The 22,535-nt window shown below is 51.6% G+C and overlaps 2 protein-coding genes and 1 long non-coding RNA gene across 8 annotated transcripts in view; 2 read left to right on the top strand and 1 right to left on the bottom strand.

The window, feature by feature from the left end:
- Positions 1-3,635: 3,635 nt before the first annotated feature.
- LOC121141871 lies at positions 3,636-5,730 on the bottom strand. The gene is made up of 2 exons (XR_005878799.1): positions 5,573-5,730; positions 3,636-4,285 (listed from the first exon to the last, which is right to left on the bottom strand). It is a non-coding gene; the product is annotated as an uncharacterized LOC121141871 (long non-coding RNA).
- Positions 5,731-5,924: 194 nt separating this feature from the next.
- On the top strand, positions 5,925-13,412 carry Cbr3 (carbonyl reductase 3). Its single transcript, XM_040750440.1, has 3 exons — positions 5,925-6,340; positions 7,873-7,980; positions 12,740-13,412. Exons 1-3 carry the CDS (start codon positions 6,052-6,054, stop codon positions 13,174-13,176), a joined length of 834 nt encoding a protein of 277 aa, XP_040606374.1. The 5' UTR covers positions 5,925-6,051; the 3' UTR covers positions 13,177-13,412.
- A 7,442-nt stretch (positions 13,413-20,854) lies between these two features.
- The window catches only part of Dop1b (DOP1 leucine zipper like protein B), an 87,647-nt gene continuing 85,966 nt past the window's right edge, over positions 20,855-22,535 (top strand). For 5 of the 6 annotated variants that reach the window (XR_001196718.3, XM_005073802.4, XM_013116211.3 and 2 more), the window contains exons 1-2: positions 20,855-20,995; positions 21,434-21,527. The gene's annotated coding sequence lies outside the window, so the exon portion shown is untranslated. The remainder of the gene's footprint in view (positions 20,996-21,433; positions 21,528-22,535) is intronic. The other variant, XM_040750438.1, reaches the window with a different exon arrangement.

Genomic DNA, 22,535 nt, shown 5'->3' with positions numbered 1-22,535 from the left:
CGTAGCACGGAGATTCTTAGGCATCCATGCTGACTGAGCCTTCCTTACTTACAAGAGCCAAGACAGGGAACAGCCTTGGAAGCCACCCACATGTCAGTGGAGACAGGAAGTGAGGATTGCATTCACAGAGGAGTATTATTTAGCCATGAAAAACTCAGGAAAGTGAGAGACTATACACAGAGTGATGTGTGTGACAGGAAGTAGAATGAGGACTATACACAGAGTGATGCGAGTGACAGGAAGTAGAATGAGGACTATACACAGAGTGATGCGAGTGACAGGAAGTAGAATGAGGACTATACACAGAGTGATGCGAGTGACAGGAAGTAGAATGAGGACTATATACCTAGGGCAGTAAGGGCGTTGATGGGTGTGGGGCAAGAGAGCATTTGTGGTGAAAATGAACAGAGTGTGATACATGTATGAAAATATCTTAACGAAACACATTGTTTTGTAGGATAACAAAAACGGAAACCACAGGAGCCCATCACTAAGGGGAAATACGCCTGTGTCTGTGTCCGTGGGAGGACTGTGTGTCTGTCCCACAGCTCCCTCTCTGCTACCCAGCAGACCCCAGTCCAGCCAGCTGAGGCTTCCATGGGACACCTGGAGCCAGGCAATTCTGTCCTCCCACACACTTTGTGCTCCAATTATTCTGTCTCCATTATTTTTATGTTTCTTTGTGTTGTTACATTCAACACTCTTTAGTGTTCCTCAGCTTTTGAAAGTTTTTTTTTTAAGAGACAGGTTTTTCCAGGCGTGATGTGTGACACAGACCTGTGAGCTCAGAGTTTAGGAGACTAAGGCAGGAGGATGACAAACTCCAGAGCACACTGGAATGCCTAAGGGTGGGGGGGGGGAGAAAACACTGCTTTGTTGCATCGACCAGGCTGGTCTGATCTATCCATCTGAATCCAGCCCCTCCTCATCCTCCTCCCTTGACAACCTACAGGGCGCACACTCTTCTTTAAAGAAACATGCCATTGGAGTTTATGTAGGGAAAAGGGACCAGTCAAAGAAACACACCCTGAGCAGAGCCAAAGAAACACACTTTGGCCCTGCCACCAGAACCAAAGAAATGTACCCTGACCCTAAAATTGGAGCCAAAAGGGTAAGAAGGATCAGAGAAAGAAACACACCAATCCTCGAGCAGAGCTCTAGCCAATCTGAGCTCAGCACTAAAATCTGACCAATCCCCACTCTGGAAGCCCTATATAAACCCTGTGTCTGTTCAGCTTGTGTCTGTTCACGCTAGCCGGTTGTCCTCTGCCACTCTGGCAGAGGGCAGCCACTCTCCGGGATCCTTCCCTCCCAATAAACCCCTTGGATGAGCGTTGGGTGAGACAAGAGCAGAGCGAGCAAGGCTGTAACACTTGCCCGGGAAAAACCTTCCCTTAGCAGAGCGGAGTTGTTACACTCTGCTCCCCGCTGGGCTCTCTGCTCTCTAGGAGCAGAGCTGAACTGTAGCAACTTCACCTGAGAAACCTTAAACTGCTACACTGGGCGAACATCCCCAACTGGAAGACCCTGTCCTGCCTGGGCAGAGCCGATACACTGGGGAAGCCTTTCCCTGAGGCTGGGCTGTAAGCTGCTAAGCTTACTGCAACCTGTGGTGGTCCTTGGCTCCTGAGCTCCAGGATACCTTTCCACCTGAGCTGTGTAACACTCAGTATTCTGTGACTCCCGAGTGTCAGAATACCTGACCCACTCCTGTTCCATCCCCGATCCGCCCGAAATGCCAACAGTTTATCCTCTGCTAGAGATCGACAGCCAGACAGCCAGAGAGCCATACCAAAAAGCTGGGATTAAAAGAAGTTTTTCTCTTAAATAACATTGGTCAAAAAAGGTATCAGAAGGCAAACTGGAAGGGACTGATGGTATTGTTCAGCACCGGAGAGCTTACCTAGTCTGCACTGGGCTCTGATGACACCGTTTGGCACCAGAGAGCTTACCTAGTCTGCACTGGGCTCTGGCTCCAGATCCAATACCCAAACCCCAAAACAAAGTGATACTTAAGAATGCTGCCGGAAGAGGAAACACCTCAACCCAGCAACATGGCTTCCGCTTCAAGAGGCTAATAAGCAAATAAACCCCACAGTGAGTGGAAAGCAGGAAATGGAAATCAGAAAGGAAATTAAAGTAATGGGGGGGGATGGAGAAAGGAGGATTGAGGGATGCAAAAGACACTTCCTTGGGAAAACTTTCTTTTGAAGTCGTGAAATCTTGGCCAGATGTGTTAGGGGGACAGAGGGGTGAACATCCAGGCGGTGGCATGCGCTTGCGGAACAGCCCCTCTGCTGGAGACTGAGACCAGAGGAACGCTGGAGCCATGAGTTCAAGACAAACCCGGGCAGCATAGTGAGACCTGCACCCGAAATAAAGCAAAAACACCAGTGTTGTGTCAGAAAATAAGACTCAGAAAGAAACAAACAAGAGGGTGCATGTCTGTAATCCCAGCAGGAAGTGAGGGCGGTTCAAAGTCATTCTCAACTAAACTCAAGGCCAGCCTGGACAGCAAGGAGAGATCTTATTTAGGGAGGGAAACATGGAGGGAGAGAAAAAAGAACTATGTTCTTTTCAATTTTTTTATTACATTTGTTCTGTGTGTGCGTGTGTGTGTCTGTCTGTGTGTGTGTGTATGTGTATGTGTGTGTGTGTTTGTGTCTCTGTGTGTGCATCTGTGTGTGTGTCTGTCTGTCTGTGTGTGGGTGTGTGTGTGTGTCTGTGTCTCTGTGTGTGTGTGTATGTGTGTATCTGTCTGTGTGTGTGTGTATGTATGTGTGTGTGTGTCTGTCTGTGTGTGCGTGTGCGTGTGTGGGGGGTGCTTGTGTGTGTGTGTATATGTGTGTGTGTCTCTGTGTGTGTGTGCGTGTGTGTGTGTGTGTGTGTGTGTGTGTGTGTGTGTGTGAACCACACTTGCAAGAGTCAATTCTTTCCCTGCATGTTGACCCCAGGGATCAAACTCAAGTCATCAGGCTTGGTGCCTTTCCCCTTTGTTTAATAATCTTAGGGTGAGTGGTCTGTGGTAGTGTACAACTTTAGTCACTCTGGAGGCAGAGGCAGGCGGATCTCTGTGAGTTCGAGGCCAGCCTGGTCTACAGAGTGAGTTCCAGGGCAGCCTCCAAAGCCACAGAGAAACCCTGTGTTGAAAAACAAAATAAAAAATATCTTAGCATGAGAACGGAACCCTAACTGACAACTTCCTATGCTGGCAGTCCTGCGGCCATGGGACGGGGTGTTCACAACTGAGCATCTTACCAGCCCTAGTGTATGCACTTAACAGTTTCCTTTCTACTTCCCCAGTACTAGGTGTTACCATAAAAACCATAGTCCTCATCCTAAAAGGAATAAGAGATAGTGTAGCAGGCATTTTTTTGGACTGCCAGCCCCAAAATCATGACACACAGACTTATTAATTATGACAGTCTGGTCTGTAGCTTAGGCTTGTCCCAGTAACTCTTATGCCTTAAATTGATGAATTTCTATTCGTCTACATGTTGTCACGTGACTCGTGGCTTTTACCTCCCCTCTTGTTTGTCTTGCTCCCTTTGCATCCGGCTGGCAATCCTGCCCTACTTATTCCCTGAGACCTCTCTGTCCCCAGAAGTCCCACCTAACTTTTCTCTGTCTAGCTGTTGGCTGTTCAGCTCTTTATTAAACCAATCAATCAAGTGCCTTAGGCAAGCAAGGTGAAACAAATCCAACACATCTTTACATAGTTAAACACACATTCTTATATCCTTAAACAATCGCAGCATAAACAAATGTAACACATCTCTACATAGTTAAGATAATCTCTATAACAAGACAGTCTATTGTATGGCCACTGAGTGACCATGTCCCGGGGGAATACAGAGTTAGGTTATCCTGAGTTCCATGTGTCCAACACAGAAACAGTTTCATGAAGGTTTTATGGTTTTAAAGAACACAGAAAGTCATAAATCAAGACAACTTTAAAATACATTGGTGGATACACCAGAGGGAGGGGTACAAAGAGATGGGGAGCTGTGCTATAGGCAGGTGCTGTCTGATGACATTCGGAGCTCTTGGATTTGTGGAAGCTAGTATCCTGCCCTGTTAATAGCTCCTAAGAGGTTTGTAATTATTATCATCATGAGTTGTTAGTTCAGACACGGAGTTGGGTAAGGCGTGGCCATTCCAGAAGCTAACACTAGCCCAAGACAAAGTCATGAGCCTCTGTACCTGCAAACTTCAGATGCCTCCACAGTGGTGAAATTCCAGTCTGCCCGTCGGTCTCTGCAGACACAGACTGCTCCCTGGAGCTCTGTTCACAGCAGACAGAGATTCTCTTCAGTAACTGTCACTCACGAGGGACAGCTAGGCAAGGGCACTATCACTGAACAACACCCCAAATTCCCCACGGGTCTTTAGGGGAGAAAGCAGTGGAATCCCCTTACTCAGGAGGCAGAGGCAGAGGCAGGCAGATCTCTGTGAGTTCGAGGCCAGCCTGGTCTGCAGAGCGAGTTCCTGGACAGTCAGGGGTACACAGAGAAACCCTGCCCTGCCCAAAAAAGAAAAAAGAAAAGAGAGGAAAGAAGGAAGGAAGGAAGGAAGGAAGGAAGGAAGGAAGGAAGGAAGGAAGGAAGGAAAGGTCTATTTTGGTTGACGGTTGGAACATAAGACAGATGGTCAAACTGTCAAACTGTCTATAGGGAGCTGAGAGAGATGTACACTAGTGCTTAGCTCATGTTGTTTCTTCTTGCGCGCGCGTGTGTGTGTGCAGGCGCGCGCCCGTGTGGGTGTGTGTGGGGGGTGGGGGAGCCTCTGAGTGCAGAGGTCAGAGATTGACATCAAATGTCCTTCTTCCTCCATCCATCTCTTCCTTCTTGAGGCAGGCTCTCTCACTTGAACTAATCGTCTTGCTTCGGGAATCCTGTTTCTGGCTCCTTTGGGCTGGGATAACAGGCCAGCCACCCCACATTATGTGGACCTTGGGGATTTGAACTCTAGTCCTCGAGACCTTTACCCCTGAGCCAGCTGCACAGCCTCAGCCCAGCATCCCATCCTGCCTGTGTTAGGGATGGTCTTTCCCACCCCAGTCAGACTAGTTGAGAAACTCCCTCACAGACGCGCCCAGAGGTCTGTCTCCCGGCTGGTTCTGGGTCCTCTCAAGTTAACCGGCACAGGCACACTAGGCCCCCACGGGGCTCATCTCTCTGAGCTCCGGGATCTTTTGAAAGAGAAGGTGGAGTCGGGAGCAAGAGGCTAGGGCAGTTTGACAGGATCGGCTTGGGAAAAACTGAATCACCGTGAGGACTTGGTTGTCCTTAAACCCCGAGTGGCTACCCTGGGATCAAGACAGCCTGGGAGGAGGTCTGATGTCATGCCTGGAACTTGTTCCTGAATTCAGAGTCCCCTTGGGAGAGGATTCGCGTCGACCTAGACCCCTACCGCCCTGTCTACGAACTCTGGTACACTTGGGCAAACCCAGACGCCGGCACAGGGGGCTCCTGTAGGTGTCCGGGTTACATAAAACGATCCCGTAAACGCGAACCTGCTCTCCCACGTGGGGGCGCAGCGAGCCCTCCAGACGCGCAGAGCTCGCCCACACCTGTTAAGTCTGCTCCCAGGCTCCGTTCCCCAAAGCAGGCGGCCGGGAATCGGCCCTAGAACGGTGTTAAGTCATCTCAGTTCCGCAGAAGCAAGCGTTTACATCCTGCAGAAGACGACGGGCTCCAGCGCAAGAAAGTTACTTAGACCTTGTTTTCTTCCTTTTGAGGTTTTCCCCAAATAGTTGCTCCAACCCGACTGCCACGAGTCCTGCTGACCCCTTGCGATTCCTTTGGGAGCAGGTCCCTGACCCTGACTCAGCTCCGAGCCGGGATCAGTACTCCTGCAAGCCTGAGGGAGGAGGCGGACCCTTCGGGAACGGATGGCCCCTCCTCGGAGGGGAGGGACCGACGCCCAGGGCCTTGCTCTCTACAGTCACAGCGCCGGGTCCCAGGACTTCGTCCTGCGCCGCGGTTCTGATCGCGCGTGGCCCGCTGCGCAGCCGGCCCTGCAAGCCAGTGGCCCGCGTGTCCCTCCGATATGTCGTCCTGCAGCCGCGTGGCGCTGGTGACCGGGGCCAACAAGGGCATCGGCTTCGCCATCGCGCGTGACCTGTGTCGGAAGTTCTCGGGGGACGTGGTGCTCACCGCGCGGGACGAGGCGCGGGGCAAGGCTGCGGTGCAGCAGCTGCAGGCGGAGGGCCTGAGCCCCCGCTTCCACCAGCTGGACATCGACGACCCGCAGAGCATCCGGGCCCTGCGCGACTTTCTGCGCAAGGAGTACGGGGGACTTAACGTGCTGGTCAACAACGCGGGCATCGCCTTTAGAAGTAGGTGCGGGGCTCCAGGAGGAGGTGCCCGGGGTTCTCCGAGGGTGCTGGGCAGCGAGCGCTGGGGATCCGGGAGGGCTGCGCCATCCCCTCTGGGCACGCCGGGCTCACACCCTGCGAGGCGCGTTCCCGCGTGCAGTGACTCGGGTGCGGGCCTGCCCAGGCGCCCCACTCCACGCCCTGCCTGCCCAGCCGGCCGGCGGCCTGTGCTGGCCTGTGCGCCGCCGGAGGCCCTCCTTGGAACTTTCAGCTGCTCCCTTTTGCAAGAAAACCGGCTTCCTGGGAGTGGGCCACGCCTTGCCAAGCTCATCAGCTTTCTGTTCCACGCACGAAGGCTTTTCTCACCCGAGTGTCTTCCAAAAGCGGCTGGAGCCTTCGCTTTGCGTGAAACAAGGGCGCATTCATAGATGCCAGGAGACATCTTCCGAGGACAGGAAATGGGTCGCTCAGACACAATTAGAGCGCGCTGGCACGGTAGTGGGGTTTCCTATGGGCTTTCAGGGAGAGTTTTGAGAGGCTCTAGCAAAAAGGAAGCGAGCCTCGCTTTCCTCCTCCTGGGAGCTAAGGTTTGTTATCAAACTTGCAAGAGTGGTTTTGAAAGCATCTTCCTTAAGGGGCGGGGGGAGTAAGGGGGATCAAGATCTCTTTACTCTAACAAATGCTCAGTTAGCAAAACTATTCAGTTGTCACGTGGTGGGAACAAAAACAAACAGGCCAGCTTCGCTTACAATGCTGGGAGATGTGAGTCAGAAACTGACAAGGGACCGAGGCAATCGCTGGGCAGAAAGAAGTCTCTGTCCTGTTGGTCCGGGGCCACCGCAGGTGCCTTGCTTAAGACCCAAGGATACCTCCCACCCGCCCGCACTTCCAAACTCAGTCCATGGGCTTCGCGAAAGGGAAGGCGCGACGTCACCACCCCTGCAACTGTCAGCCACTGATGGAGGGACTGTGAATTATGGCCCTGGAAACCCCTGCTTCTGGAAGCGTGAGCGGATGCGAAGCTGAGCCCGGTATCCACACAGAAGCTGAGGTCTTAACACCGGCCGCATCAGGGCCGGTATTTCCACCCACACTCCAGAAACCGATTAGGTGTATTATTCCAGCTTGAGATGGGAAGGCCAAACTAGGTGTTCTTGAGAAACTGGGTGTGTGGACCAGAAGGTTCTTTCCCTGTGCTCATAAGAGCTTTAGAACTCTCAAGAGAGAGAGAGACAGAGACAGAGAGAGAGAGAGACAGAGAGAGACAGAAGGAGAGAAAGAGACAGAGACACAGAGACAGAGACAGAGACAGAGACAGAGATAGACAGAGACAGACAGAGACAGAGATAGACAGAGAGACAGAGACAGACAGAGACAGAGATAGACAGAGAGACAGAGACAGAGACAGAGACAGGGAGAGAGTTAAGTGTTTGCAAGACTTCTAAACTTAGCTTGCTTCTCCTTTAGTTGTTATGTGGTGGGATCCACCTTCCTCATAAGAGTTTCAGAGGGAAATGTAATTCCTCTTTTTTTTTTCCTTATGCATTTCAAAGTGGATGATCCAACACCCTTCGACATTCAAGCTGAGATGACACTAAGGACGAACTTTTTCGCCACTAGAAATGTCTGCACTGAGTTACTACCCATAATGAAACCGCACGGTAAGTCCCGCATGACCCTTGGACAGCGCCACCTACAGGAACCTCCCTGTTTTCTCAGTGCCTGGCTGCTCACTTGAGCGTTCTGGCTGTGACTGTCAGAGCTCGGCAGGACAGATCAGTGTTCTCAGGGTCTGTGTGGTGAACCCAGGAGGTAGCTTGTCCCCAAAGGTCTGTGATGCCTCAGGGTCCTCCCCTGAGCGTGAAAGGATGGGCCCGCCCCTGGTTTGTCTGGCATAATGAATGTTTTTCTTGTGTAAAGTTTCAAAAAAAAAAAAAAAAGAAACCTTATGTGTGTTTATTCTAAATGTTGTAAACTGACAGAGAGAAATTTTAAAAAAAGATATTCTTTGATGGGAAACACCTTACCTACCTCCAGCCTGTGAGGGGGTCAGTAGATTGCTAATGTCCCCTCTAATGTTCCTGTAGTGTGCATGCCAGGAACATAATGTACGCACGAGGCCCACGTCGCCCACAGAGCCTGCTGCTGAGCCGGGATGCAGAGAGCAGCAAGGAATCAAGCCTGGGAAATGGCCGACTGTGCTTGGGTGGGGGCAGAGCACAGCTTCGTTTGCCAAGGTTAGCTGTGACACTGAGGGTAAGCCCTGCGGCTGTTGCTCTTTAAATGTAATTGTCAGAGCTAGAGAAATGGTTCTGCAATGATGAGCAATTGTTCTTGCAGAAGTCATGGGCTCCCTTCCCATGGCTCCCAGCACCCACACAGCTCACAGCCACGGGCAACTCTAGTTCCAGAGAACCCAACACTCTCTGCTGACTTCCTTGCACACCAGGCATGCATTTGGTGCACATAATACAAACCCAAAACACTCACGCATACACATAAAATGCATCTAAAAGTGTCATTTTCTCAATATCTTGGATGAGAATTAACTCAAGATACAAGAATTTATCTTCCTCTGTTTTTGCTGGTTTGTTTGGTTGGTTCGGTTTTGTTTGGTAACTGTTACTGTTATGTTGAAACAGGGCTTAACTCTGTAGTGTTGTCTGGCCTTGAATTAGCTGTGTAGATGGGGCTGGCCTTGAACTTCCGATGCCCCCCCTCCTACCTTTGCTTCCTGAATGCTGGGATTCCAGGAGTGCACTACCACACCAGTCTGAACTTGAGTTTCTGCCCATCCACCTGTTCACTGCCAACCTGCAAGGTCATGCCTCCATCATTTCCTTAGTGGCATAGGATCATAGGAAGTCTAATGTTTCGGGTGAAAGCCTGGAGACTTAAATGAAAGACAAGACATCCAGCCGTTTGTGTGCGTGCGTGCGTGCATGTGTGTGTGCGTGTGCATGTGTGTGTGCGTGTGCATGCATGTGTGCTCATGCGTGTGCGTTTATTACAAGGCAGCCTTATATACAGGGTTAACAACAAAGTGGAGAAAGCCGGGCGTTGGTGGCGCATGCCTTTAATCCCAGCACTCGGGAGGCAGAGGCAGGCAGATCTCTGTGAGTTTGAGGCCAGCCTGGTCTACAGAGTGAGTTCCAGGACAGCCTCCAAAGCAATACAGAGAAACCCTGTCTCGAAAAACAAAACAAAACAAAACAAAAACAAAAACAAAAACCACAGTGGAGAAACCCCAGGTGTAAGAGTTCGTGTTTTCATAATTAGAGGTTGATGCCAGTGGGGCAAGGCCAGGGCTGTAAGCCAGGACTAGAGTACAGGATGCACCTGTGGTCATTGGCTGACAAGCAACTCACAGAGACCCTGCAGGGGCTGAGGCCCAACATCCAGCAGCCTGAGATTCTGGAGGTGGGCTTAACCTACACCACCTGATTAAATATTTTATTCTATTGAAATAAGAAGTATAGCATCATCTTGGCAGTGGTGGCGCACACCTTTAATCCCAGCACTCAGGAGGCAAAGGCAGGTGGATCTCTGTGAGTTTGAAGCCAGCCTTGTCTACAGAGTGAGTTCCAGGTGAGCCAAGGCTACAAAGCAATCCTGTCTTTAAAAAACAAAACACAGAATTGTAGCATCAAATGTGAGCCAAGCTATTTGGAAGGTAAAGAAAAGCCCAGTGTAGGGAGTGTGAGCGTGTTGTTTGGAGTTAACCCAGGGTGTAGAAACAAGCAGAGCCGTGTCTCTAATCAAGTCTGCAATTTCCTTCCCAAAGGGCAATCTGATTTATGGCGTGACCAGAATATCTGGCTTTGCTAAAGGGATGCTCACTGAGGGATCATCATGGCCCTTTACTTTCTACTTAGCTTTTAGCCAAAAACAGCTTAAGCAACAATTAAGGCACTAGAGGGAGCTACTTGCCGGTTCTCGCTAAAAAGGGGAGGGAAGTGTTTCTGGATGCTTGGAGTCACACACACACACACACACACACACACACACACACACACACATCTAGTTATGAGGCTGACCTTTGATCACCCCAGCATTGTCCAACATGTGCCCTCAGATCAAAGAGGATGCCAGACAACACCCCACAATAAGGATTAGAATTCCCTGGAAGGCATCCAGTAGCTCCTAGAATTAGTGTTTACTTTCTTCATTGCCCTCCCTCCTTCCCTTCCTCCCTCCCTTCTATGTAAACTTTGCCAACCTGAAACTGTTTAGCCTAGCCTGGCCTGGAACTCACAGTAGTCCTCCTGCCTCAGCCTCCTAAACGCTGGAATTATATTATGAACCCAAATGCCTCTTTAGTTGCTGTGAATTTTTGTCAGTGTGAATAATATTAATCCATGTTAATGAATTGGTTAATTAGCAATGTTATTGTTAACTTAGATTATTGAAGTCAGAACCAGGCGTGGAGAGTGGGCCGCCCTTCTGGGTAGATATGGTCATCACTAGGTTTGTCACCCCCAGGAGTGGCCTGACTCTGGGTTAGTCACTTGGAGCTCAGGGATGGAGGTGGCCGCCCACAGCCCTACCCAGCAATCTGTGCAAACGGAGGGACTGGGGAACTTTAACCCTGAAGGATAAAGGAGTAGTCTCCCTGGGATGCAGGCTACAAGTAGGCAGAGACCGAGTGTGGAAGGAAGAGGCCGGCTGATCCTGTCACCTGACATGATGGCTTGGGTCTAGACATAGTAGCAGTGAGTCCGATGGGTCTGGACTCAAGGGTGGTATAAGCCGAAGCTTTCCTGCTGAGACAGCTGCTTAAAAGCAAACAAAAACAAAAACACAGTGACAGCCGAGGATACCTGCTCAGGGGGATGGAAATTCCAGTTCTGAACAAAGGAAAAGTGGGCGTCTGATACAGGAAGAATCCAAGATTCCAGGTTGCATAGCATATCCCATCCTGACTGAGCAAGCTTTTAGGAAGCTGGTCCTGTGAGTAGGATGTGTTTGCCCCTGTGATATGTTTAACCATGGGGCTGTGGGTGGCCCCTGGGTACCGTGTCTGCTCTTGTGTGTCTTTGCTGTGAAAACATAAAGCAGCTATGACCCTGAGGACTCCTTCCCTGACTCAGCATTTTAGTTCCCTTCTGGGTGGTTCCCAGCTGCCACAGATCTCCTAGAGACCTCACGTACCGTCATCTCTAAACCTTTTCTATACGATACCAGGTGTGTGAAATAGGTATATAAACCAACCTTCTCTGGTAATGAACCACCAAAACATTTAAAATAATTCTTTCAGGGCTGGGGACGTGGCTCAGTTGGTAGAAGGCTTGCTTGTTGGCATGCACAAGGTTCTGGGTTCTGTTCCTAGTAATGTATAAACTGGAAGCAGCAGGTTATGCCTGTATTCTCCAGGAGAAGGCAAGAGGATCAGGAGCCCAAGATCACCCGCAGCTCCTTAAAGAGGGTTTGAAGCCAATCTAAGCTGCCCAAGACTCTTGGGGGGTGGAGGTGGATTGAAGCCAGGTGGTGGTAATGCACACCTTTAATCCCAGCACTCCGGAGGCAGAGGCAGGTGGGTCTCTGAGATCAAGGCCAGCCTGGTCTACAGAGTGAGTTCTAGGACAGCCAGGGCTTACACAGAGAAACCCTGTCTCCAAAAGAAAAAAAAAAACCCACAGAATGTTGCCATTCAAGATTACTGCAAATTTGCCTGCTAATGAGATGCATGTGCTTCTGTATTTACATAGAGGTTTAGATCTGGATTGACCGTGTGACACTGTAGGATGTAGCATATCTCCCGCATTTTCCAGAGTCCATCAGTATTTCAGCATATTACAAAAATGGTGGAAGTATGTCAGGGCCACAGAAGCAGCTGGAAATTCTGTGCTAAGAATGCCTTCCACTAATTTATATGAAACTCAAGTCAGCAACTCCAGCAATAGGAGAATAGAATTGCCGTGGAAGGAAAGCCTGGTGGCCGGTGGTGCGCGCGCATGTGCACACACACACACGTGTACACATACCCTTGGGCACATGGATTTTATGTCTTCTAGACTTGCTCTCTATATTTTTGTTTAACTTCTATGTGGTATCCATGAGTACACACACACACTTTGTGCTTGCGTGTGTGTGTGTGTGTGTGTGTGTGTCTGTGTGTGTGTCTGTGTGTATGTGTGGATGTCAGAGGGCAAACCACAGGAATCACTCCTCTCCTTCCCCTCAGAGGAACTCATGTCATCAGGCGTGGAGGCAAGTGCCTTTGCTTGGGGAGCCCTCCGGCTGCTGCTCCACCTCCTGTGTCCATCAGCAACGGATACAGAGAGCAGCGTGGTGACTGTGCACTAGCAGGCCCTCTGTTGTGTGTTGCAGGGCGCATGGTGACTGTGCACTAGCGGGGCCCTCTGTTGTGTGTTCAGTGTGGTGACTGTGCACTAGCGGGCCCTCTGTTGTGTGTTGCAGGGCGCGTGGTTAACGTCAGCAGTCTGCAGGGGTCAAAGGCTCTTGAAAACTGCAGTGAGGATCTTCAGGAGAGGTTCCGGAGCGACGCACTCACAGAGGGGGACCTGGTGGACCTCATGAAAAAGTTTGTGGAGGACACAAAAAACGAAGTCCACGAGAGGGAAGGCTGGCCAGACTCAGCTTACGGGGTGTCCAAGCTGGGGGTGACAGTCCTTTCCAGAATCCTGGCCCGGCAGCTGGACGAGAAGAGGAAGGCGGACAGGATTCTGCTCAATGCCTGCTGCCCAGGACCGGTGGAGACCGACTTGGCGAGGGGCTGGGGCTCCAGGACTGCGGAGGAGGGGGCTGAAACCCCGGTTTTCTTGGCCCTCCTGCCTCCAGATGCCACTGAGCCTCAGGGCCAGCTGGTCTGTGACAGAGTCGTGCAGACGTGGTGAGTGTCTGCTCTGGGACTTGATGGTTTAACCAATGCTGGAGAGAGCGGTGCATGGAGGCGGGTCTCCTTTGATTCTCTTTGCACGTTGAGAGGGAAGGGTCATTCATGCTTGTGCGGTTCCACAGTCTAAACCTGAATGATTTGCTACGTCCAAACTCTTTCTCGCCCTTGACTTTTCATCCAGTCAGTTGTGCCTGCTTTGTTTTTCAAATAAAAAAATAGCTTTTATTTTATGTATATATGCAAGTGCTGTGTGTGTGTGCAAACCATGTGCATGCCTGGTATCCATTCATTGACGCCTGAAGAGAGTGTTGGATACCCTAAACTGGAGTTATAGGTACTTGTGAAGAACCCTAGCAACAAGCGCTCCAAACCACCACGTTATCTCTCCAGCCCCTCAGCCTGCTTTCATTTCACTGACGAAATCCAACATCCACCCAGCCAGGCTGGAGCTCCTACAACACTGATGCCTCAGCAAGCTCCTGAGTGGCCTCCACAGCCACATGTCCCCCTGCAGCCAGCCTCCAGCGTCCAGCTGCTGGTGGGGACACAGCGAGGAAGTACCCAGCACTGTTGGCTCTGCTTAACCACAGGAAGTGGGGAAGCCAACTGACTGGCTACTCTTATTTCTACTTCCTCTCTAGCCAATCCCAGTTTCGAGTGTGGAGCCGTGGAGTTTAGGAGACCGTTGTCAACTGCGATACACAGGGATGTGCTGCCCCTCCTCCGGATCCTCGGGGCTGAGTGACAAGTGTAGGTGGCTTGGTCTCGCTCTAATAAAAGCAGGACTGGTTGAACTGGCTTAGGGCTAGAACTGTGAATGGCCACACCCCAACCTTGTGGTCAGAGGGACAGACCCAAGCAGGCCATAAAACAGGGAGAAAAATAGGTCAGCCCTCAAGAGGAGTATTTACAAAGTGGCAGGGGGTCTAGCCTCTTCCCAAGATGTCTCTTCCCTTGCTTCAGATGGGTCCTGAGAGCATGGGCTTCTAGGAGACGCTTCAAGGTAATCTCATATGCTTAAAACCCCTCTTTTCTTTATCTAGGTTGAATTGAACTGCTACTGGTAGCCGAAAGGAACTTGAGTGATAGAAATGCATTCAAATGTTTCATGGTATGCTGTAGAGAAACCGATGATCAGGGTTAGCATCCAAAGGAAAGCAAATCGTGAACTGAAGACCCACCACTTATTAGCTGTGTGTCACGCTGGTGTTTCCCAACATGCCTCTATGTAACCAGCGTGGTAACGTGTTATCTGTCACTGATAACACTATGGTTTTCTGTTTCTTCAGTTTGGGTTTTTTTGGGGGGGAGGGGCGTGTGGCATAGAAAAAAGTAATTTGCATGGTGACATTGCTACGTATGTATACTATTGTATTTTGTTTTTTTAATCCAATTATTTACTACTGTAAATTGTGTGTGTGCATGTGTGTGTGTGTAAGTGTAAATGCTATGTTATGAGTAAGCCACGACATCTACATGCTGCAGTGTGTGTGGAGGTCAGAGGGCAACTTCCACGAGCTGGTTCTCTCCACCGTCGTTGCCAGGGATCTGAGGTCTTCAGGTTTGTCTCACAAGTGCTCTTACCTTCTGAGCCATCTTGCCACAACCCAATCTGGGAGGGTTTTTGCAGTTTTTTTTTTTTAAGATGGGGACTCGCTCTGTAGTCCAGACCTAGAACTACGTAGCCCCAACTTGCATCAGTGGCCTGCTCCAGCTGCTTGAGTGTGATGATTCCGTGCAGGCAAGAGCGACCATACCCTGCATTCACTCTGTTTTCAAATGAAGGTATAAAATCTCAGAGACCTTAATTCGCTTGTCCTGGATCACACAGCTGTGGAGAAAAAGGCATATCCATGACTGTCTTGTTGTGCCCAAATTCTGAACCCCAAAATCACCAAGAGGCCCATTTCGATGCAAAAGCAAAGAGTCTTTTATTGTAGACGTTTAAGGAGCTAACCCCATTAGCTCGGGCTCTTCACCCCCCCACCATGGCGGATGGCTGGAGAAAGACCCCAAGCAACCTCGAGGCAGGGACCTTAAAGGGCAGCGTAAGGGGAGTGTCTAGGGGTATGAAACAGTCTCAGGATTGGTGTACTTCCAGGTTTGGATGACCACCCTGTGTTGATTGGTCAACTGGTTGTTATGGCCCATAAGCCCTCCCAGGGCGGTTGCTATGTTCTGCAAGTCACTGTTGTGCACTGTCTGTAAAGCACACCCAGAGCCTTAAAGTACAGTCCCGCCAGCTAACTTCTGATTGGTTCCTTGCCACAAGGAGGGCATCTGACCTTAGTGACCAGGACAGGAGCGGCAAGGTCATGCAAGCACATGTTAGCCTGTCATGGCTGCTAAAATGGGGGACTGGTCACTACAGTCTGAATAGAATGTCCCTCGGAACCCAACGCTAGGGACATCTGGTTTCCGGTACAGTTCTAGAAGCTATGGTATGGTGACTTGAGAGAAACTGGCCCCCACAGGGAGGGGTACTGTTAGGAGTGGCCTTGTTGAAGTGGGTGTGGCCTTGTTGGAGGAAGTGTGTCACTGTGGAGGCGGGCTTTGAGGTCTCACATATGCTCAAGCCATGCCCAGTGTCCCAGTTCACTTCCTGTTGCCTTCAGTCAAGATGTAGGACTCTCAGCCACATCTCCCGCCCCACATCTGCCTGCACGCCACCACGGCCCACCACGATGACAATGGACTGAACCTCTGAAACTGTAAGCCACCACCTCAAGTAAATGTTTTCCTTATAAGAGTTGCCGTGGTCATGGTGTCTCTTCACAGCAATGGAAACCCTAATGGAGACACATTAACCCTGCTGATGTAAAAATTAAGGGAGATTCTGGGGTCTCTGTGACCTTCACAGTCTGTAGAGAGACAAGCCACAGGAACTCACCTCAGCACTCAGTAGCCAGTATTGGTTCAAACCTCCGGCATTTGAACCCTGAATGGTTTATTTTAGGCATATTTAAGCCCAGCACAATTTGGTAAAAGTTATTCTGGTGATAATGCACTTGATCCCATGTGCACAACAAGTCACACATAAATCTTGAACAAAGTTAGCTAGATACAGATCAGATACGACTGCATCGAAACACTATGTAAAGTCTGTAAAGGTAGGCTCTATAGCTTGACAGAGGAAAAAAATTACCATAAGCGTCTGGGTGAGTGTCCAGAGCTGGAGAAGTCTCTACCCACCCAGATAGCTAGAAAGCGTGTCTGCTTTAGCTTTCTGGGCAGGTGACAGATATTAGGGTCCTTCCTTCTCTTGAAGGGACAACCCTGAGTGTTTAGCATCCCACATTCCCAGGGTGTTTATCTGTGAGCAGGAAAGCCTCTGTGCCTCCTCCAGGAGAGGGTACACTTCATCTAAGCAATCTGTAAGTTATGTGCTTATATTGTTCCACAGAGAAAAGGATCATTTATTATTAGTTTGGTTTTTTTGAGACAGAGTTTCACTGTGTAGCCCTGGCTGTCCTGGAACTCACTCTGTAGACCAGGCTGGCCTCGAACTCAGAGAGATCCATCTGCCTCTGTCTTTCGAGTGCTGGGACTAAAGGTGTGCACCACTACTGCCCATGATGATTTAAAGACAGCAAATTTTAAACGGATCATGCCTTTTAACATGTATTTCTGAGAGACACATGGAGACAGAAGTCTCTTCTGCTTAGACCTGGCCTCTTGACTTTTCCTCCTGCAGACTTGCAGCAAGGATGGTTGGTGATAGACTGAAAATCTGAATAGAGGCCATATGTAGAGATAGGTGATGATGAGCAGGACAGAGACTCTTGTAAGAAACCCGTGGATGGAGCCTGGGCACAGCGTCTGTAAAGAGCTGTGTCTGGCTTCTCTGGGGAGAAGAGCATGGCAGGAGGAAACAGTGGTTTCTGCCAGGCAGAGGCAGAGCCTAAGGGGACCCTTACTATCCAGATGTAGGGAGACATAGACTCTTACAGAATCAACCTCTGTATATCCAAACTCAGTGTGTCCAACTGGCCAGTGTCTGATGGTTAGGTTAGCCTGAGCTACAAAACACAGTAGGTTCTGTTGCCTGATGCTTCTCTTTCCTGAGACAGGGTTTCTCTATGTAGCCCTGGATGACCTGGAACTCACTATGTAGACCAGGCTGGCCTCAAGCACACAGAGATCCGTCTGCTCCTGCATCCCGTGTGCCGGGTTCTAACGCTCTCTTAGATGTCAGCAGGAGGGCAGTAAAGCTCAGCTTTACTCTGTCCCACAATGAAGAGTAGGTTGGAGTTCTAAAGTTCAGATGAATGTTACATTTGAAGTTCTCTAGTTTGACTTAACTTGCAAGGAACCTGCTGTCTTTACATATGGCTAAGTGGATTATGAATCAAGACAACACAAGGTGACCCAAGAAGACACTTTTTAAATCAGTTAAGTTTGGCTATAGAAGGCGATGAGTCCAGAGTCTGCACATGGTAGGGATGTAGTCTACCTTGCCTAGCTTTTCTTGTTACTTTTCTTTTCTTTTATCATTTTTTAATTTTAATTTTAAATAGCTTGTTTTACATGTCAATCCCAGTTCCCTCTCCCTCCCTTCCTCCCACACTCCCCTTACCCCCCCAGCCTCCCACCCTATTGCCAATTCCTTCCACATAGGGGATATCTAGAGTCTGTCATTTCACTCCGGGTAGGGTCCAGGCACTCCCCCTAAGAGTCCAGGCTGAGAGAACATCCCTCTTTGTGCTATGGGCACACGATGACTGTTTGTATTCCAGGGATAGACACTGATCCACTGCTCAGGGCCCCATAGGTTGCCCAGGCCTTCTCGCTGACACTCACATTTGGGGCGTCCAGATCAGTCCCATGCTGGCCTCCCTGCTGTCGGTCTGGGGTCCAAGAGTTCTCCCCTGTTCAGATCAGCTGTCTCTGCTGGTTTTGCCAGCCCATTCTTTGCCAATTTGCTCATCGCTCCTCTCTATCTGTTACTGGGCTCCTTGGGTTCAGTTCAGTGCTTAATTGTGTGTTTGCCTCTGCTTTCATTAATCACTGGATGAAGGCTCCCGGATGGTTATAGATATCAAGTTCATTATCAGGAATGGGCATTCGAGGTGGTCTCTCCACTATTGCTTAGCTTGCCAATTGGTGTTATCCCTTTAGATCACTCGAGGTCACTCTGGTGCCTGATCTGTCTTCTAACCTATGATTCCCTCTTCCCCCTATTCTACCCCCATCCACTCAACTTCCTGTTCCCCCATGACCTACTCTCTCTTCCTCTTCTCCCCCTCTCTTCTTCCCAGCTCCCACTCCCCCCCAACCCTGGCCGTGTTCCCCATCCATTCAGGGGATCTTGTCTCAATCCTCTTCTCTTGGGTACTATGCATATATGCATATCTTTTAGGTTCTTTCCTGTTTCCCAGACTCTCTGTCAGTGGAAGTGCAGACTGGCACTATCCTGATCCATGTCTAAAATCCATATATGAGTGAGTGCATACCATGTTTGTCTTTTTGCGACTGGGTTACCTCACTCAGGATGGTTTCTTACAGTGCTATCCATTTACCTGTGATCTTGTTACTTTTTAAAGACAGTATCCTCTTTTGCTACTTGTGGTTGTGATAAACACTAACCAAAAACAACTTGGAGGAAGAGCTACGGTGGTGTGAGTGGCAATGGCCCCATTGGAGGAAGAGCTACGGTGGTGTGAGTGGCAATGGCCCCATTGGAGGAAGAGCTACGGTGGTGTGAGTGGCAATGGCCCCATTGGAGGAAGAGCTACGGTGGTGTGAGTGGCAATGGCCCCATTATGTAGGCTCATGTATTTGAATACTTGGTCCCTAGTTGGTGGAACTGTTTGGGAAGGATCAGGAGCGCATTGAGGTTTCAAATGCTTATACTGTCCCACGCGCGCCCCCACCTTGTGCTCTTGTGGATCAGGTGTAGACTGGTCTACTGCTCCAGTGCTCACCTGCATGCCTGCATGCCCACCCACCCACCTGCCTGCCTGCCTGCATGCCCCCCCACCTGCCTGCCCGCCTGCCTGCCTGCCTGCATGCCTGCATGCCCACCCACCCACCTGCCTGCCTGCCTGCATGCCCGCCTGCTGCCGTGTTTTTGGACATGACTGACTCTCACCCTAAACTGTGAGCCCCAAAGTTAAATACTTTCTTGTGTAAGTTGTCTTGGTCACGATGTTTAGTCACAGCAATAGGAAAGTAATTAAGACAGGAAGCTCTGCAGGAACTCAAGCAGGGCAGAATCCTGGAGGCAGGGACTGAAGAGAAGGAGCACTGCTTACTGACTTGGCCCCCACGACTTGCTCAGTCTGCTTTTGTTGTTTTTGTTGTCGTTAATCTGCCCAGGGGCGGCTCCACCCAGAGTGAACTCGGCGCACTGGCATCAACCATTAACACCTTACTAAATGGATTTGGATGGTGTCTTAGTTCCTGTTGATGTGATGAAACATCACGACCTTTTAAAAAGCAGCTTGGGGAGGAAAGGGTTTATTTGGCTTACACTTCCACTGCACTGTTCATCAATAAAGGAAGCCGGGGCGAGAACTCCAACAGGACAGGAACTACTACACAGGTCATGGAAGGGTGCAGCTGACTGGCTTGTTCCTCTTGGTTCGCTCAGCTGTTTTTTTGTTTGTTTGTTTGTTTGTTTAATAAAACACGGGCCACCAGCCCAGGGGTGGCCCCACCGACTATGGGCTGGGTGTCTCACAGCCGGATCCTCTTAATTGAGCTCCCTCCTTTCAATGACTCGGGCTTGGGTCACGCTGACATAAAACTAGGCAGCACAGAGGGCTCCTTCTGAGCCTTCATGGACTGCCAAGCCCCAGAGTTGCTCTAAAACCGAGGGGCTCTGACGGGTTAAACGCGGAAGAGGCCACCACTGAGATGACAGTCTTTGACAGTGGGCAGCGCCGTCTCAGCGGGCTGGGGGCTGCAGCTGTTGTGATCAAGACAGGGTCAATGTCAGGGTGAGCCCTGCGAGCTCCCGGACCTCGGCTGGGTGGGTTCGGAGGTATTAATGCTCGCGGATGCAGAAACACCTTAACGCGGATCCTCCCCCCCCTCTCCCCAGCCTTCCGCCTCGGGAGCTAGGGATTCTTCCTGCCTCCTCCCTGCGGTGGAGGATGTGGGTGTGGTCCTGACGCAGAGTCTGAGCACAGCCCTCCGTGGGTCAAAGAAGCTGGGGTGGACGACTCTGGGCAGGCCCTGACTGACGTCCTCCATCCTCTGGTGGTGTCACCAAAGCCCAGGGTTACCTGCCCATCCTTGCGAGGCTTTCCCCGACTGCAGCGCGAGGCTACGCCCACCACGGGCGGCCCAGGGCAGCCCCGTCGCTAAGTCTAGACCTCGCCCACACAGGCCTCTGACCCCCCCCAAGGCCCCGCCCCCAAGGCCCCACCCACCCTCCGTCAAGCTGGGTCTCCAGGCAACCTTCCCCCACAACCCCACGCAGAGCCAAGTCTCCTCCTTCCGCCCGGCCCCATCCCGCATAGGCCACACCCATCCCGCCACCCAGGCCCCGCCCACGGGGCTCGATTCCCGCCCACGAGGGCAGAGGCACAATCATACCGTCAAAGCCCCGCCCCGGCTCGCGCGCCCAGGTCGCGGCCCCGCCCACCACGGTCCCCGCCCAGCCACCCCGAGGGCTCCGCCCCTCGCCGAGGGCCTGCCTCCAGGTCCCGCCCCTCCCGAGGCCCCGCCCCCAGCCGCCTGGTGCCCGGGAGAGGCGGCGGCCCGGGCTGGGGTTGCTGCGCTTCCTCCGCCCGCTGCGGTAGCGCTGAGCCGCTGTCTTCCCGCAGCCGGCAGGCTCGCCTCTCGCCCGCCGCCGAGTCCCACGGGCGCCGGTAAGCCTCGTCCCCGCGGGCCCCGGGGGCGGCGGGTGCGCGGGGCTCGGGCGGCGGCGCGTCTGCTGCACTGCGGGCACGGCCGCGCGTGGGTGTGGGCTTCAGCCCCGGCCTTCTGCGCCCGGCCGGGGGTCCCTGCGAGCGGGCGGGCGGGCGGGCCTCGGGCCGCAGGTGGAGGTCGGGTGGCCACCTCTCTCCGCCTAGCCGGCCCAGGGCGGTTCCAGACGCTCAGCCTTGGTCGGGCAGGGCTTCCCGGTTCCCCCGCTGGGTGCTCCAGCCGGTCTGGCCCTGCGCCTGCGGGTTAGCCGCCGAGGAGGCTCCCACCCGGTGACAGCAGTCTCCCTCTCGGGGGAAACCTGTCTGGGGTCGTTTGTTGAGGACACCCCACATTTCAAAGCTATTCCTGTGAGGCGTCAGGTGTCTTTTTTCCCCCCCTAGTGCCATTTGATGTCACTGTGAAAGAGAGAATTCAAAACTGGGCCAGCTGGTGAAGAGGGTTAATGTGCTGTAAACGCTGGGACATTAGCTACAGGTAAATGGGAAGGCCGCTGGTGGTCGGTTTTTTTTTTTTTCCTGTGTTCGTCTGAGTCCTTCCTTGTAAGCATATTTACAACCGACTTCCGATCTAGCAGACGTTTGGGGTTTTCCACTCGAGCTAAGGACTTAGGAGTGGGTAAGGTGAGGGAGCTCCTGCTGGCGCTTTCTGCTTTCTGATGTAGGGTTAGTTAAGTCAGGGGCGCGTGGGCACACCCCTGTTCCTTTGTGTGCAATCGCTTCCAGCCTGCATGGCATCCTCGGTTACTGAAATGCAGCATCTCACGAAGGTGGCCAGCACCGGCCTGCAGGAAGAGCAGGACACTGGTCACCCTTGCACTCGAGTGACAGAGATCCTGCCAATACACTGGTCACCCTTGCACAGAGATCCCGCCCAACTAGTTCCTAATAGTCTCATCTTCTGTCAGGAGCGTCCCTCTTGGGACCGCAGAGTGAGCTTCTTCAGTGAAAGATGTGTTGGACTGGCACGGAGTGTAACCATGTAATTCCCCGCGCCCCCTTGGCTTGAAGTTGGTTGAACGGCCTGAAGGAGTGGTTTCTAAGCGTCTTAGCTGTGCAGTTAGTATACCAACTAGCATGTTCTCCCAGCATCAGGCCATGGCAGAGAACTGTACCTGCTGCCTCCACCCCTGGCTGGCTGACACCTCCTCCAGGACCAGCCAGGCACTCGTGTCCTGAACACTGATCTTATCACTGGTGTTTCTCTTCCTGGTAACGCAAGAGTCCACACCTGCGGACTTTGAGGGCATTTCCGCTGACGGCTGGGCTCCCTCTTCCCTTTCTTCTGGCCCAAATATCAGTCTCTGTCTCTGTCTCTGTCTCTGTCTCTGTCTCTCTGTGTGTGTGTGTGTGTGTGTGTGTGCATGTGTGTGTGGACAAGCTCCGAGTTTCATTCCTCAGGAAGGCCATCCGTCTGATTTGGAGGCCACGTCTCTCCTTGAGCCTGCAGCTCAGGTTAGGTAGGCTAGGCTCGTGGACAGACAGC

This window comes from Mesocricetus auratus, unplaced genomic scaffold (genome assembly GCF_017639785.1).
Source record: "Mesocricetus auratus isolate SY011 unplaced genomic scaffold, BCM_Maur_2.0 Super-Scaffold_100008, whole genome shotgun sequence".
Lineage (NCBI taxonomy): Eukaryota > Metazoa > Chordata > Mammalia > Rodentia > Cricetidae > Mesocricetus > Mesocricetus auratus.
Note: the sequence above shows the minus strand (reverse complement) of the source record. Positions and strands in the feature narration are given on the sequence as shown.

Coding starts and splice junctions, on each gene's coding strand:
- Cbr3 (XM_040750440.1), top strand. CDS start 6,052: ATGTCGTCCTGCAGCCGCGTGGCGCTGGTGACCGGGGCCAACAAGGGC. Junction 6,341..7,872: donor CGCGGGCATCGCCTTTAGAA/GTAGGTGCGGGG, acceptor TGCATTTCAAAG/TGGATGATCCAACACCCTTC. Junction 7,981..12,739: donor ACCCATAATGAAACCGCACG/GTAAGTCCCGCA, acceptor TGTGTGTTGCAG/GGCGCGTGGTTAACGTCAGC.